Genomic DNA, 17,415 nt, shown 5'->3' with positions numbered 1-17,415 from the left:
TGGTGCATGCGCTTGCCTTCCTTGTTAACACGGGGAAAGAGGAGGCGTTGCGAGGTGCTGCGAGGCGCAAGCATGGCTCGCGGACCAAATGGGGCCGTCTCGCGGACCAAAAGCGTCCGCTTTTTTTTTAATGACTATTCGATTGAAAAATTTAAAATCGATTCCCGTGCGTATCGATTGAACGTCGATTAATCAATTTTTTTGGGTCAGCCCTAGTGTGCACGTCCCTGGGCTTATGTTATGCTTTAGCTATTGAAAAATATCAGATCTATAAGCTTGTAGATCTGCTATTTTTGAAAAATCGTGAAAATGTTTCCGCAAATCTTTGGATATAATATATTCTTTCGGAACGAACGTTTTTAAACTCAAATATAATAGTGTAGAATTGTACAGACAATAAAAACTAGTGAATTAGGAGAAGATTTTTCTTTTTATTATTATTTTTTTTATCCCACGATTGTGTAACCCATTTTTCACCACTGTGTCAATCATCTAATGTGATCCTGGGCTCTACACACCCTCCACCAACCCAGTCCCCATATATGGGGGACAAGGGGAGAGCAACCTAGTCCCCATATATGGGGGACAAGGAGAGACCAACCTAGTCCCCATATATGGGGGACAAGGGGAGACCAACCTAGTCCCCATATATGGGGGACAAGGGGAGAGCAACCTAGTCCCCATATATGGGGGACAAGGGGAGACCAACCTAGTCCCCATACATGGGGGACAAGGGGAGACCAACCTAGTCCCCATATATGGGGGACAAGGGGAGAGCAACGGACTTGAACTCATGCTTCCTTCATGCCTGAGTGTCCAAGTTGCTCCTTTACACCTGACAGGGGGGAGTTTCCCTGGTTGGACGTAGCGCGTGGAAGGAACACGTTATTCCAACCAGTTCCTTTCCCTTCCATCAGGCGCCCCGGCTGGCCAGGGGGAGGCAGTATAGAGACCAGTTCCTTTCCCCTCCATCAGGCGCCCCGGCTGGCCAGGGGGAGGCAGTATAGAGACCAGTTCCTTTCCCCTCCATCAGGCGCCCCGGCTGGCCAGGGGGAGGCAGTATAGAGACCAGTTCCTTTCCCCTCCATCAGGCGCCCCGGAGAAGATGTAGCAGTTTAATAATAATGTTGACCCTCACCCCCCCCCCCCCCTCGTCTGTTGAGCCGTGGTGGAATATCTGACACTCGAATGACCGACAATGAGGAGGCCTATTGTTCTCTCTCTCTCTCTCTCTCTCTCTCTCTAATGAAAGCATGTCATTGTTGTTTGTAGCGTACGGCGTTGATGGCTACAGTGAATATTGTTACATTGTATCGACGGCTACAGTAATAACTGTTTACAGTGTGGAATCTGTATCATTGTGTTATTGTTTACAGTGTGGAATCTGTATCATTGTGTTATTGTTTTTCCGTCTACAGTATCACTCTATGCTTGATGTATTCGCTGCTTTGATGAGCAACACCTCTCTCTGTCTCTCTCTCTGTGTCTCTCTGTCTCTCTCTCTCTCTCTGTCTCTCTCTCTGTGTCTCTCTCTCTGTGTCTCTCTGTCTCTCTCTCTCTCTCTGTCTCTCTCTCTCTCTCTGTCTCTCTCTGTGTGTCTCTCTCTCTGTGTCTCTCTGTCTCTGTCTCTCTCTCTCTCTCTCCCTCTCTCTCTCTCTCTCTCTCTCTCTGTGTCTCTCTCTCTCTCTCTCTCTCTCTCTCTCTCTCTCTCTCTCTCTCTCTCTCTCTCTCTCTCTCTGTGTCTCTCTCTCTCTCTCTCTCTCTCTCTCTCTCCAGTCGTGGAGGATGACGAGGATGACTTTCCGAGCCCTCGTCCCGACGGAGGAGACTTTCTGAACGCCAACAATGGAAGCAAAGACAAAAGTGAGTAAAAAATAAAAATACCACTTTTTTATTTTCATAGTTTTTTTTAGTTTTTGTTTGTTTTTACCGTCTATGCAAAGACAGGAAGGAGTATAGGAGAGAAGCTGGGCTGGGCAGCTTCTCTCTGGGCAGACACACAGACAGACAGACAGACAGATGGACGGACAAAGCAACTAACTCCACCACCTCTCCATCGCACCGGAGGCAGTAATAGTATTGCTTTGTTTTAAAAATATGCGGTTTTCTTAATTTCCCCGAAAAATGTATATTTTTCATTTCCTGAAAAATTATGAGGTTTCCTCCCAAAAGCAGAGATATCAAGGTCCATTTTTTATTCACCGTCTGATGACATTTAGCCTCTCAGACCCATCTGAGCCACAGAACCACCGTAGTGATGACATTTAGCCTCTCAGACCCATCTGAGCCACGGAACCACCGTCTGATGACATTTAGCCTCTCAGACCCATCTGAGCCACAGAACCACCGTAGTGATGACATTTAGCCTCTCAGACCCATCTGAGCCACAGAACCACCGTAGTGATGACATTTAGCCTCTCAGACCCATCTGAGCCACAGAACCACCGTCTGATGACATTTAGCCTCTCAGACCCATCTGAGCCACGGAACCACCGTCTGATGACATTTAGCCTCTCAGACCCATCTGAGCCACAGAACCACCGTCTGATGACATTTAGCCTCTCAGACCCATCTGAGCCACAGAACCACCGTCTGATGACATTTAGCCTCTCAGACCCATCTGAGCCACGGACCACCGTCTGATGACATTTAGCCTCTCAGACCCATCTGAGCCACGGACCACCATCTGATGACATTTAGCCTCTCAGACCCATCTGAGCCACGGACCACCGTCTGATGACATTTAGCCTCTCAGACCCATCTGAGCCACGGAACCACCGTCTGATGACATTTAGCCTCTCAGACCAATCTGAGCCACGGAACCACCGTCTGATGACATTTAGCCTCTCAGACCCATTTGAGCCACGGAACCACCGTCTGATGACATTTAGCCTCTCAGACCCATCTGAGCCACAGAACCACCATCTGATGACATTTAGCCTCTCAGACCCATCTGAGCCACGGAACCACCGTCTGATGACATTTAGCCTCTCAGACCCATCTGAGCCACGGAACCACCGTCTGATGACATTTAGCCTCTCAGACCCATCTGAGCCACAGAACCACCGTCTGATGACATTTAGCCTCTCAGACCCATCTGAGCCACAGAACCACCGTCTGATGACATTTAGCCTCTCAGACCCATCTGAGCCACGGAACCACCGTAGTTATGATGTGTGTATTGTGTGTGTTCAGCGCTCCAGTGTGTGTATTGTGTGTGTTCAGCGCTCCAGTGTGTGATGGTGTGTATTGTGTGTGTTCAGTGCTCCAGTGTGTGATGGTGTGTATTGTGTGTGTTCAGCGCTCCAGTGTGTGATGATGTGTGTATTGTGTGTGTGTGTGTGTGTGTGTGTGTGTGTGTGTTCAGCGCTCCAGTGTGTGAGCGCGAGGGGCGTGGTCCATGGCGTCGACTTCAAAGGCGAGGCCATCACGTTCAAAGCCACGACGGCAGGAATCCTGGCCACGCTTTCCTACTGCATCGAGCTGATGCTGAAGAGAGAGGACAGCTGGCAGAAGAGGCTGGATAAGGTGCACGCACGCACTCACACACACACTCACGCACGCACGCACGCAGCCACGCACGCATGCACACGCATGCATGCACGCACGCACACACGCATGCACGCAGCCACGCACGCATGCACGCACGCAGTGGGGCACCACATGATGTTCTGTGTAGATTAACATCATGGCTCCTCCCATTTCTTAGTCCACTTCCTCCCCATGTGATTCTGTGTTTATTCCTACTAACAACAACAACACAGACTTACTGTGTGTGTGTGTGTGTGTGTGTGTGTGTGTGTGTGTGTGTGTGTGTGTGTGTGTGTGTGTGTAGGAGGTGGACAAGCGTAGGAGGACAGAGGAAAGCCTCAAGTCGTCCATCAACGAGCTGAAGAAGAAAGTTCACTATGGAGGACCTGATTATGAGGTAGGATCACCTTATCTTAACCCTCACTGTGAGGTACCTTATCTTAACCCTCACTGTGAGGTAGGATCACCTTATCTTAACCCTCACTGTGAGGTAGGATCACCTTATCTTAACCCTCACTGTGAGGTAGGATCACCTTATCTTAACCCTCACTGTGAGGTAGGATCACCTTATCTTAACCCTCACTGTGAGGTAGGATCACCTTACCTTATCTTAACCCTCACTGTGAGGTAGGATCACCTTATCTTAACCCTCACTGTGAGGTAGGATCACCTTATCTTAACCCTCACTGTGAGGTAGGATCACCTTATCTTAACCCTCACTGTGAGGTAGGATCACCTTATCTTAACCCTCACTGTGAGGTAGGATCACCTTATCTTAACCCTCACTTTTGAGGACCTGAATATGAGGTTCACAGAAAGTCTTGCATCATATCGTCAGACATAAACCTTGTGTGTGTGTGTGTGTGTGTGTGTGTGTGTGTGTGTGTGTGTGTGTGTGGTGCGTGTGACTATGTGTGTGGTGTGTGTGTGTGTGTGTGTGTGTGTGTGGTGTGTGTGACTATGTGTGTGGTGTGTGTGTGTGTGTGTGTGTGGTGTGTGTGTGTGTGTGTGTGTGTAGGAGGGTCCCAACAGCCTCATCAACGAGGATGAGTTCTTCGACGCTGTGGAGGCTGCTCTGGACCGACAGGACAAGATAGAGGAACAGGTGGGTTTTAATGGGCAGACAGCGCCCTCTGGTGGAGAACTATGAATGACGTCTTTGTGCATGTCTCTGAATACATTGAGTTCTGCCTCTACACACCCCCCTCAGAGCATACAGGTGTGCATAAGACTTTGTTGCCTGTTATTCCAGTCTCAGACAGATATATATATATATATATATATATATATATATATATATATATATTTTATATGTTTCCCTCCAGTCTCACACAGAGAAGACACAGATATATGTTTTATAAAGTATATTTTATATGTTTCCCTCCAGTCTCACACAGAGAAGACACAGATATATGTTTTATAATGTATATATTTTATATGTTTCCCTCCAGTCTCACACAGAGAAGACGAGGACACAGATATATGTTTTATAATGTATATATTTTATATGTTTCCCTCCAGTCTCACACAGAGAAGACGAGGACACAGAGAGGCGGTGCGGTCGCGCCGTCCGGAGAGATGATGTCGTCCTCCTCAGAAACGCACAGATTCTCCGACAAGGTTCGTCTTCAAGTCGCTGGGCGACATTTAGGGCGCGTTCAGAGAAGCGGCGCAAACTGAGCGATGCAAACTAGTAGGTCACTGAGTGTGCTTTCCTGAACACGCCCTTAAATACGCGTGTAAGCCCTTCCTAAACCCTGGAGGGACCACCGGTGGTCCCCGGACCACCTGGAACCCCCTCGAGGGACCACCGGTGGTCCCCGGACCACCTGGAACCCCCTCGAGGGACCGCCGGTGGTCCCCGGACCACCTGGAACCCCCTCGAGGGACCACCGGTGGTCCCCGGACCACCTGGAACCCCCTCGAGGGACCGCCGGTGGTCCCCGGACCACTGATGGTGGGAGTGGCTTATCACGCTTTTGATGACATCAGCTCTCGTAGTTGCCCCTCCCCTCTCACTTCCTGTCACATGGTCTGTCGCATGATCTCATCCCACGATAACACTGTTCCCATTGGTTACCTTTCCTCCAATCATCTGTCTCTGCCTCATCTCCATACTGTGTGTGTGTGTGTGTGTGTGTGTGTGTGTGTGTGTGTGTGTGTGTGTGTGCGTGTGCGTGTGTGTGTGTGTTCATGTGTTCATGTGTGTGTGTGTGCGCGTGTGTGTGTGTTCATGTGTGTGTGCGTGTGTGTGTGTGTGCGTGTGTGTGTGTGTTCGTGTGTGTTCATGTGTGTGTGTGTTGTGTGCGCGTGCGCGCGTGTGTGCGTGTGTGTGTGTGTGTGTGTTTGTGCGTGTGCGTGTGCGCGTGTGTGTGTGTGTGTGTCATCCTCTCTGTAGACGCTCCCTGCCCCCCCTCCTCCTCCTCCTCCTAAAGATGTCCACAGATTCAGTTCAGAGGTAACTGAGCCCGACGCCGTTTAGTCCAGGGAGATTCTCCAGGTCCCATTCTGACCTGAGATCAGATTCATACGAGGTTTCCACTGGACACACACTGGTCTGATTAGCCCATTCTGACCTGAGATCAGATTCTAAAAATGTCGGTCGTTCTTCGATTTTTCAAAAATAGCAGACCTACAGCTATGAGCTTGTAGATCTGCTACATGGCCTACAGAAAAAATAAAAACCTTAAAGATTATCTAGTACACAGCAAGCTAAAATAAATCAACACACCAGCACGCCAGGGACCAGAATACTTCAAACCCAAACAATTAGTAAAAAAATAGAACCACAAAACGCGTTTTAGAGATTAAACAACAAATAACAGCCAGAACCAGAAACTGCATTTATTTAATCACATGTGAAAAATGTGGTTTACAATATGTCGGAGAGACAGGTAAAACAATAGGTACTAGGCTGGGACGACACAGATACAATATTAACAATGCCAAAAAGACAACCACAAGATTGGTGCAACATTTCATGGCTCACGGCATTGAAGCCCTAAAATGCGCTGGACTTCAACACAATCCCAACTGGACAGTTTTAGGACAAAGACGTTTTAATGAAAAACAGTGGATTAAGAACCTCAACACGGATTTTCCTGGAGGCTTAAACATGCCTAAAATCAGATCTTGAACACAACAAAACTTAAACTCAGGATTAAACTGGAGAAATCTAAAAATGATTGGATCAGACTTGCTTCGGATACATGGCGAATGCATTTATTCCTTGCATTGTGCCACTACGCCTTATATTAGGACAGAGTGAGTTATATCCCTAGCCCGACAGGTGAAATAAACACTGGTATCTGTTTATTTAGGCTTCTAAATGCTACCATTTTTCTGAAAAACCCCATGTTTCTGTCAGTGAGTGGTGCTCAACCTTTTTCACGTCAAGGACCCCCAGAATTATCTCTATTGGGCCACGGACCCCCCATCTCAAAATATGATGTTCCAGGAACCCCCCCCACCCCCCACCCAGAAGCAAATATTTTAGTTAAAAATGTTTGCTCTGAAATATATATTCAAAGTTTTGTGCCACATTTTCACGATTTTTCAAAAATAGCAGACCTGCAAGCTCGGTGCGCGCCACTCGGTGCCGCGCTACGAGCTTGTAGATCTGCTATTTTTCAACAGCTAAAGTATAACATAATGCTTTAAAACTCCAAAATGGGTCAATGTATGAAAATTCCATTTGTCTTGACTCCGCCCCCCGCTCTCCCTCTGTGCTGCGCTGTGATAGGTGGAGGAGTTGGTGCAGAGTCACATGACCTACTCCCTGCAGGATGTGGGCGGAGACGCCAACTGGCAGCTGGTGGTGGAGGAGGGAGAGATGAAGGTAAACGTCCACCAGAGGGCGCTAAAACACCTCCACCCCCCCCCCCCCCCCAACAATTTCCGAATGTCATTCGGAAATGCAAATTTCCGAATGACATTTTTATTCAAAGGACAACAATGACTATAACGGTAAATAAAGATGTCCGCTGTCTTCCAGGTGTACCGCAGAGAGCTGGTGGAGAACGACATCGTTCTGGACCCTCTGAAGGCCACGCACAGCGTGAAGGGCGTCACGGGACACGAGGTCTGCGAATACTTCTGGAACACCGAGTACCGCAACGACTGGGAGAGTAAGTTATTAATACAGCAACGACTGGGAGAGTAAGTTATTAATACAGCAACGACTGGGAGAGTAAGTTATTAACACCGCAACGACTGGGAGAGTAAGTTATTAATACAGCAACGACTGGGAGATTAAGTTATTAATACAGCAACGACTGGGAGAGTAAGTTATTAACACCACAACGACTGGGAGAGTAAGTTATTAACACCACAACGACTGGGAGAGTAAGTTATTAACACAGCAACGACTGGGAGAGTAAGTTATTAATACAGCAACGACTGGGAGAGTAAGTTATTAACACCACAACGACTGGGAGAGTAAGTTATTAACACAGCAACGACTGGGAGATTAAGTTATTAACACCACAACGACTGGGAGAGTAAGTTATTAATACAGCAACGACTGGGAGAGTAAGTTATTAACACCGCAACGACTGGGAGAGTAAGTTATTAACACCGCAACGACTGGGAGAGTAAGTTATTAATACAGCAACGACTGGGAGAGTAAGTTATTAATACAGCAACGACTGGGAGAGTAAGTTATTAACACCGCAACGACTGGGAGAGTAAGTTATTAATACAGCAACGACTGGGAGAGTAAGTTATTAATATAGCAACGACTGGGAGAGTAAGTTATTAACACCACAACGACTGGGAGAGTAAGTTATTAACACCACAACGACTGGGAGATTAAGTTATTAACACCACAACGACTGGGAGAGTAAGTTATTAACACCACAACGACTGGGAGAGTAAGTTATTAACACCACAACGACTGGGAGAGTAAGTTATTAACACCACAACGACTGGGAGAGTAAGTTATTAACACCACAACGACTGGGAGATTAAGTTATTAACACCGCAATGACTGGGAGAGTAAGTTATTAATACCGCAACGACTGGGAGAGTAAGTTATTAATACCGCAACGACTGGGAGAGTAAGTTATTAATACCGCAACGACTGGGAGAGTAAGTTATTAATACAGCAACGACTGGGAGAGTAAGTTATTAACACCGCAACGACTGGGAGAGTAAGTTATTAACACCGCAACGACTGGGAGAGTAAGTTATTAATACAGCAACGACTGGGAGAGTAAGTTATTAACACCGCAACGACTGGGAGATTAAGTTATTAATACCACAACGACTGGGAGATTAAGTTATTAACACCACAACGACTGGGAGAGTAAGTTATTAACACCACAACGACTGGGAGATTAAGTTATTAACACCGCAACGACTGGGAGAGTAAGTTATTAATATAGCAACGACTGGGAGATTAAGTTATTAACACCACAACGACTGGGAGAGTAAGTTATTAACACCGCAACGACTGGGAGATTAAGTTATTAACACCACAACGACTGGGAGATTAAGTTATTAACACCACAACGACTGGGAGATTAAGTTATTAACACCACAACGACTGGGAGATTAAGTTATTAACACCACAACGACTGGGAGATTAAGTTATTAATACTTCTGGAACACAGAGTACCGCAACGACTGGGAGAGTAAGTTATTGATGAAAAATAAGTTGACTTTACATTTGCTAGCTTACATTGCAATCATTTTTTATTTATACGATAATATTATGTGATCCAAAAAGCGTTCATATTTTGCGGGCGAGAGACGGATGAGGAGCAGAAATGCAGCGCCAGCATATCGATCCGTTCATCACCACGGAGAGCGCCCTGGATGAGGAGATACGAGTCATTCTTTCCGCCGCGCTAGGACGTCGTCCAGCGACGTCTTAAGGCTCAGCTCGGTTTGAATCCTTAAGACGCCCCGAGGCGTTTTACGTACAGAATGTGTTTTGACGTGCTGTTGTTTCTCGTCCTCTTCCAGCCACCATTGAGAACTTCAACGTGGTGGAGACGTTGTCGGAAGACTCTGTGATCGTCTATCAGACACACAAGGTGAGAAATGAAAAACCTTCCCTGTTTTGTTTTTATCCAGCTTTGGATGAGCTAGCATTACGGTCCTTGTTTGTGGTCGCTGCCACAACCCGTTCGTCAGAGTTGTGTTGTTTTTAAATCGGGGCACAGTTCTCCCCCAAAGACAGCCACGTGTGTTTGATACGTTGATTGTAGATCTGCCTTTGTTTTGTGATTGTTTTTTTTTTTTTAAACACGGTAACGGTCATAATGTGATAATCTCTAAAAAAAAACAATGGGTCATATCTGTTACAGGCCTGTGTGTTTTGTCGCATTGCAGAGGGTGCTTATTGTAAGTGTGTGTGTGTGTGTGTGTGTGTGTGTGTGTGTGTGTGTGTGTGTGTGTGTGTGTGTGCGTGTGCGTGTGCGTGCGTGCGCAAATAAATATAAGCGGTTGTTGCAACAAGTGGCTGAACTTTGTGGTGAAGTGTTTTTTTCCAGAATACTTTATTATTATTATTATATATTTAGTCATTTTGAAAAACCAAATAGCAGGTTGTCAGAGGGAGTGTAAGAGCCCAAGATTACATTAGATTAATTGATGGGTTACAGAATCGTGGGATAAAAATATAAAAATAAAAACTTAATTATTTCAGTCTTTTAGTCGACCAAATTAACTGTGTGTGTGTGTGTGTGTGTGTGTGTTCTAGAGGGTGTGGCCGGCCTCCCAGAGGGACGTCCTCTACCTGTCCTCCATGAGGAAGATGGTGTCGGATAACGAGAGCGACCCAGACACCTGGCTGGTCTGTAACTTCTCTGTGGACCACGACAAGGCCCAGGTGACCGCACACACACACGCACGGACACACGCACCAACACACACACGCACGAACGCACCAACACACGCACGCACCAACACACGCACCAACAACAGTGTTGTTTTCGTCGGCTAAAACTAAGGGCCGATTCATACTCCTATTTTACCTCTGTTTCGGTAATCTGAGTTCCCAGAAGTTTTATTTTTCGCCACTAGGCGGGCGAGAAATACTTCTGTGAAAAAAGGAACGTATCCCTGTGAGGGAAGTACGTTGCGCTCAGAATCTGAGCGGACACTCCCCTTTCCGGTCTGAAGCACTGTGCATACCATGAAAATAGTCCGAAGGGAATCCAATTCCAAATTGAATTGTAGTAGGCCACCACCGCTCAAGGAGCAATTGTTTCCCTTCCGTCTTATTTAGATGTAGCGCCCCCTCCATGTGGAACCCGCCCCCGTCTTTTGATTCGCATTTCATTTGAAACGCAACGCACTGGGCCACGCCCCTGCTGCACAGGATCTGAGGCCAATTTTCCTTGACTACTGTTTCGGCGCTGTAGTGCCGAAATTATTTCGGCTCGTCAGAAATTTTCAGTAGCACCGAAGAGCCGACTTTAGGACGGTACCCCCCCCACCCCCCCCGAACCTCAAATGACGTCACATTGTAGGCTCTACAGAGCCAAATGACGTCACATTGTAGGCTCTACAGAGCCAAATGACGTCACATTGTAGGCTCTACAGAGCCAAATGACGTCACATTGTAGGCTCTACAGAGCCAAATGACGTCACATTGTAGGCTCTACAGAGCCAAATGACGTCACATTGTAGACTCTACAGAGCCAAATGACGTCACATTGTAGGCTCTACAGAGCCCAATGACGTCACATTGTAGGCTCTACAGAGCCCAATGACGTCACATTGTAGACTCTACAGAGCCAAATGACGTCACATTGTAGACTCTACAGAGCCCAATGACGTCACATTGTAGGCTCTACAGAGCCGAACCGACTTTTATTCGGCTCTAAAATACGAGTATGAATCGGCCCTAAGACGAAAAATGTTCGTCGACTACCTATTTTCACTGACAAAAACCTACTGGAAACTAAATGAAAACTAAGCTACGATGACTAAAACTAAGACTAAATATACTGACAATTTCGTCGACAAATAAAAAAACTAGACTAAAATGTGGACTAGTGGACAAGAGATCCAGTATAAGTCATTTTGTGTAAAAACACTCATTACGAGTTTACAACGGCATCAAGATCCGCCAAAATACATTTTAGTCGACTAAATCAACTGACTAAATCTAGACTAACACTAAGACATTCCAGGTGACTAAAATGTGACTAAAACTAAATGAAGTTTCAGTCCAAAGACTATGACTAAACTAAATTTGCTGCCAAAAACAACACTGACGAACACACACACACACACACACACACACACCGCGCTGGACTGTCCATCTATGTCCACTAAACCAGTGTTTCTTCAGCGATGCTTGCGGAACTCGACTTCGTCTCGTTCCTGACCGCATCCCTGTCGTGGCAATAATCACGTTAACCCACAACCCTCTGGTGTAATATTAGCTTAATTAAGTCTACGGACCCCACATTGAATGGCATTTCTATCTCTGGGACCCCCGATTTATATAAATCTGTCTCTAACCAACACTGTCTCTAACCAACACGTGTCTCTTTTAGTCTTACACTGTGACACAACCATCGTTAATTCATTACACTGTGACACAACCATCGTTAATTCATTACACTGTGACACAACCGTCGTTAATTCATTACACTGTGACACAACCATCGTTAATTCATTACACTGTGACACAACCGTCGTTAATTCATTACACTGTGACACAACCATCGTTAATTCATTACACTGTGACACAACCGTCGTTAATTCATTACACTGTGACACAACCATCGTTAATTCATTACACTGTGACACAACCGTCGTTAATTCATTACACTGTGACACAACCGTCGTTAATTCATTACACTGTGACACAACCGTCGTTAATTCATTACACTGTGACACAACCGTCGTTAATTCATTACACTGTGACACAACCGTCGTTAATTCATTACACTGTGACACAACCGTCGTTAATTCATTACACTGTGACACAACCGTCGTTAATTCATTACACTGTGACACAACCGTCGTTAATTCATTACACTGTGACACAACCGTCGTTAATTCATTACACTGTGACACAACCGTCGTTAATTCATTACACTGTGACACAACCATCGTTAATTCATTACACTGTGACACAACCATCGTTAATTTATTACACTGTGACACAACCGTCGTTAATTCATTACACTGTGACACAACCGTCGTTAATTCATTACACTGTGACACAACCATCGTTAATTCATTACACTGTGACACAACCGTCGTTAATTCATTACACTGTGACACAACCGTCGTTAATTAATTACACTGTGACACAACCATCGTTAATTCATTACACTGTGACACAACCGTCGTTAATTCATTACACTGTGACACAACCATCGTTAATTTATTACACTGTGACACAACCGTCGTTAATTAATTACACTGTGACACAACCATCGTTAATTCATTACACTGTGACACAACCGTCGTTAATTCATTACACTGTGACACAACCATCGTTAATTTATTACACTGTGACACAACCATCGTTAATTCATTACACTGTGACACAACCGTCGTTAATTCATTACACTGTGACACAACCGTCGTTAATTAATTACACTGTGACACAACCATCGTTAATTCATTACACTGTGACACAACCGTCGTTAATTCATTACACTGTGACACAACCGTTTCAACCATTTATGACAGCTAATTATTTGTCATTCAAAATTAACTCATTGCCACTCATCTCGTGTGTGTGTGTGTGTGTGTGTGTGTGTGTGTGTGTGTGTGCGTGCGCAGCCTTCCAGCAGGTGTGTTCGTGCCAAAATCAACATCGGCCTGATCTGCCAGACTCTGGTCAGTCCACCAGAGGGCGACAAAGCTCTGAGCAGAGACAACATCCTGTGTAAAATCACCTACGTGGCCAACGGTATGTCTGTAAATGTAGTCCATTCATGAGTCCTATGTCTGTAAATGTAGTCCATTCATGAGTCCTATGTCTGTAAATGTAGTCCATTCATGAGTCCTATGTCTGTAAATGTAGTCCATTCATGGGTCCTATGTCTGTAAATGTAGTCCATTCATGAGTCCTATGTCTGTAAATGTAGTCCATTCATGAGTCCTATGTCTGTAAATGTAGTCCATTCATGAGTCCTATGTCTGTAAATGTAGTCCATTCATGAGTCCTATGTCTGTAAATGTAGTCCATTCATGAGTCCTATGTCTGTAAATGTAGTCCATTCATGTGAACCCAGGGGGCTGGGCTCCAGGGCTCTGTGTAATTTTGTGTGTGTGTGTGTGTGTGTGTGTGTGTGTGTGTGTGTGTGTGTGTTCCAGTTAACCCCGGGGGCTGGGCTCCAGCGTCGGTCCTCCGAGCCGTCGCGAAGAGAGAATATCCAAAGTTCCTGAAGCGTTTCACGTCCTACGTTCAGGACAAGACCTCCGGGAAACCCATCCTCTTCTGAGGCGGGAGCGTTATGGTAATATATTTAACTTTAAATGTCTGAGACGCTGCACAGGTGTGTGAGGTTTCATGGTAATTTATGGTAATATATTTAACTAACTGTTCTGAGGTTTTCATGTTAATTTATTTAACTTTAGGGACACTTTTGCACGGCAAAGGAAAGGAAAGGTACTATGTTTACCCAGGGTAACTGGACTAATAAGGAAAGGTACTATGTTTACCCAGGGTAACTGGACTAAGGAAAGGAAAGGTACCATGTTTACCCAGGGTAACTGGACTAAGGAAAGGAAAGGTACTATGTTTACCCAGGGTAACTGGACTAAGGAAAGGAAAGGTACCTTTACCCAGGGTAACTGGACTAAGGAAAGGAAAGGTACTATGTTTACCCAGGGTAACTGGACTAAGGAAAGGAAAGGTACTATGTTTACCCAGGGTAACTGGACTAAGGAAAGGAAAGGTACTATGTTTACCCAGGGTAACTGGACTAAGGAAAGGAAAGGTACTATGTTTACCCAGGGTAACTGGACTAAGGAAAGGAAAGGTACTATGTTTACCCAGGGTAACTGGACTAAGGAAAGGAAAGGTACTATATTTACCCAGGGTAACTGGACTGAGCTCAAGAACTTGTTTACAGCCAGGCCCTGCTCATAGAACATTTCATGGTAGAGGTTCAATGCCTTGCTCAAAGGGCACTTCAGCGGTGGTCATTTTAACGTGCCGGTCCGGGGATACGAACTAGCGACCTTCCGATATCAAGACCGCTCCGCAAACCGCTCCGCCACCGCTGCCCCGGCAACAAGTCTCCAGAGAAAACGGTCCCGTTGCGTTCTCATTATTTAGTCATGAAGTGACTGTTGTAAAGCTTGTAGATCAGCTATTTCTGCTGTTTTTGAACATTTTGAAAACATGTTTCAACATGAAAACGATTTTTTATGATCATCAAATTCCCAGTTACATTTACCACCAATATTTATTATAATGTTTCTCTAATAACGGTGAATAATTCCTCTTTATATTTATTATGTTTCTCTAATAACGGTGAATAATTCCTCTTTATATTCCCTAATTATGCTAAATTGTTCCTAACGTCTTTCCAGGTGCTGAGCCGGTGGAGCAGCCCTCCAGCTCCCCCTGGTGGCCAGACGACTCAACGTCAACGACGACTAAACTATTCGAACGACTGTCGGCCGTTTATGACTATTAATAGCTAATTGATTAATAGTCGATAAATGCCGTTAATGACTGTTAAGCTACCGTGCGGTAGCAGGAGCGTGTCTTTAGCTTGCACATTGGCGCCCCCCTGTGGCCAGAATCAGATGAGCCATACGCGTCCTGGTTTTTTTCAATAATAATGATGAAGATGATGATGATGAGGAAAGTGGTTACGCTGCCCCCTGTTGGTTGCACTCACAACAACAACAACAACAGTATTATAATGGATACATGCAATAATTAACCCATTTATAGGCTTGACGCTTAACCCATTCTGACCTGAGATCAGATTCTAAAAATGTCTTCTACATCCTGACAGTTTTCTGAAAAAGCTGTGTTTCTATGTCAGTCGTGCTTCGATTTTTCAAAAATAGCAGACCTACAAGCTCGTAGGTATGAGCTTGTAGATCTGCTATTTTTCAATAGCTAAAGCATAACATAATGCTAACACCAAAAGGGGTTCCCGCCCAGAATGTGTTAATCAAGTATAAAGATTTAGCATTTCCATTAATTTCCTTTTATCACAATCATTTAACTTATTTAATTTCAATTTGGTTCTGTGGCTTTTCATATGAAAATAATAATAATAAATAATTCATGCAGCTCTTTGCATGAATTATATAATATTATTGTATTAATATATAATTATTAGAGAATTAGGGAATCAAAATGTCATTTTAACTACAGCAGTTGAAGTTGTAATCTACTCGCTGTCTAAGAATTGTTTTTTCTTATACCTCGAATCTCATAACCTGAGGCCAATTCTACAAATGCTTTTCTGACACTTAAAAAAAAATAGCAGACGTATAAGCAACGATGCTGCTCCCTGGAACAACATATTTTCAGATGGGGGTCGGTGGCCAAATACATATAATTCTGGGGATCGTTGACATGGAATATGGAGAACCACTGACATAGAAACACGAGGGTTTTTCAGAGAACTGCCAGGGTTTAGAAGGCATTTGTAGAATCGTCCTCAAATCTAAAACGACAGAGAGATGCTTTCCCCTGGTTTAATGTCTGTTGGTCACACTAGCATTCTACGTTGTCCTAGTTCTACGTTGTCCTAGTTCCACACAGACTAGTCCAGAGGTACTCTAATAATGCATTTGCAGAGTGCCGAAGTCCTGACGTCACTCGCTGTCAGACTTCGGTGCTCTATTTGCGTCATTATGAATCTTTATATACACTTTGTATTCACTATTTGAACCAACAGGGGGCAGCGTTTATCAAGTCCTGCACTATATAGGTCCTTGAATATGCTAACATTTCATGTCTTGTCTTTAAAGCTACAGGAAAAAAAAAAAAAGTCTTTATTTGGAAGAGAAAGAAAAATATAGTTTTCTGACAGATCTATATTAATACTATGAATATTTGTATGTTGCTGTATGATTATTATTATTAATATTATTGTTAAATCGTCTTCTTAGCTCATAGGCTAAACGGACAAATCTTTTAAAGGGTTTGCCCAAAAAAAACACATCTTCGATTTGGCTTTTTGAAGCTACATTTGTTGTTGTCGTTAAGCTTGGTTTTCACGTAGCTGTGTGCCAGCCAGCGTCACGCGCCAAAACCACAGCGGATCTACAAGCGCACGACGCGACACGTCGCCTGCTTGTAGATCTGCCATTTTACAAATCATTTCACGAATCAGGCATTTAGCATCGATTTAGCTTCCTGTAATCAATCGTCACATGTGATTCTTTCTTGAAGGCTGCTAATTTCTTCTTTTTTTTGACTGAGTCACTTTTTTTTCAGCTCAACGTTTTGTTCATATTGTAAAGATAGAAAAAAAATAGAAAAACTACAAAAAGAACCTGGTAAGTCTCCCGGAGGGTGTTTGGAGGCCCAAACCAACCCTATGACAAAAGACTTGACCTTTTTTTTTTGTTTCGTTAGTTTGACCTCGTCCCTCTGGTGATGACGTCACACGGCGCCATGGTGATGTCATGGCGCGTGGTCGACGCTGAGGGAGGGGCGGGGCTTAGGAAGGGGCGGGGCCAGCCCACCTGCGTCTCAACGTTGGTATATCTCTGTTCATTAAGAGGGGCGGGGCTTAGGAAGGGGCGGGGCCAGCCCACCTGCGTCTCAACGTTGGTATATCTCTGTTCATTAAGAGCCGTCGTTTAGCGGATTTAGCTCCAATCGTGGCCGATACGCGACGCGGCGTAAAACGGCGACATTTATCTGCGCGTGTTTTGTTTATAGTGTGTACCCTACCCGACCACTAGGGGTCCTCCTAGCCCACCAAG

General features: G+C 44.9%; 1 protein-coding gene across 1 annotated transcript in view; it reads left to right on the top strand.

Annotated features, from left to right (window-relative positions):
- LOC308317412 (ceramide transfer protein-like) overlaps window positions 1–17,149 on the top strand; it is a 46,339-nt gene extending 29,190 nt beyond the window's left edge. Inside the window, exons 8-20 of the mRNA XM_080766392.1 lie at window positions 1,777–1,863; window positions 3,368–3,528; window positions 3,836–3,928; window positions 4,550–4,636; window positions 5,053–5,151; window positions 5,930–5,989; window positions 7,274–7,369; window positions 7,526–7,658; window positions 9,499–9,569; window positions 10,238–10,366; window positions 13,288–13,417; window positions 13,825–13,967; window positions 15,049–17,149. Coding sequence (XP_080622518.1) covers window positions 1,777–1,863; window positions 3,368–3,528; window positions 3,836–3,928; window positions 4,550–4,636; window positions 5,053–5,151; window positions 5,930–5,989; window positions 7,274–7,369; window positions 7,526–7,658; window positions 9,499–9,569; window positions 10,238–10,366; window positions 13,288–13,417; window positions 13,825–13,952 — 1,274 coding nt within the window. The 3' untranslated portion in view covers window positions 13,953–13,967; window positions 15,049–17,149. The remainder of the gene's footprint in view (window positions 1–1,776; window positions 1,864–3,367; window positions 3,529–3,835; window positions 3,929–4,549; window positions 4,637–5,052; window positions 5,152–5,929; window positions 5,990–7,273; window positions 7,370–7,525; window positions 7,659–9,498; window positions 9,570–10,237; window positions 10,367–13,287; window positions 13,418–13,824; window positions 13,968–15,048) is intronic.
- Window positions 17,150–17,415: the final 266 nt, after the last annotated feature.

This window comes from Protomyctophum bolini (assembly GCF_963924005.1).
Source record: "Protomyctophum bolini genome assembly, chromosome: 6".
Taxonomy (NCBI): Eukaryota; Metazoa; Chordata; class Actinopteri; order Myctophiformes; family Myctophidae; genus Protomyctophum; species Protomyctophum bolini.
This window is presented reverse-complemented; position numbering and strand designations above follow the sequence as displayed.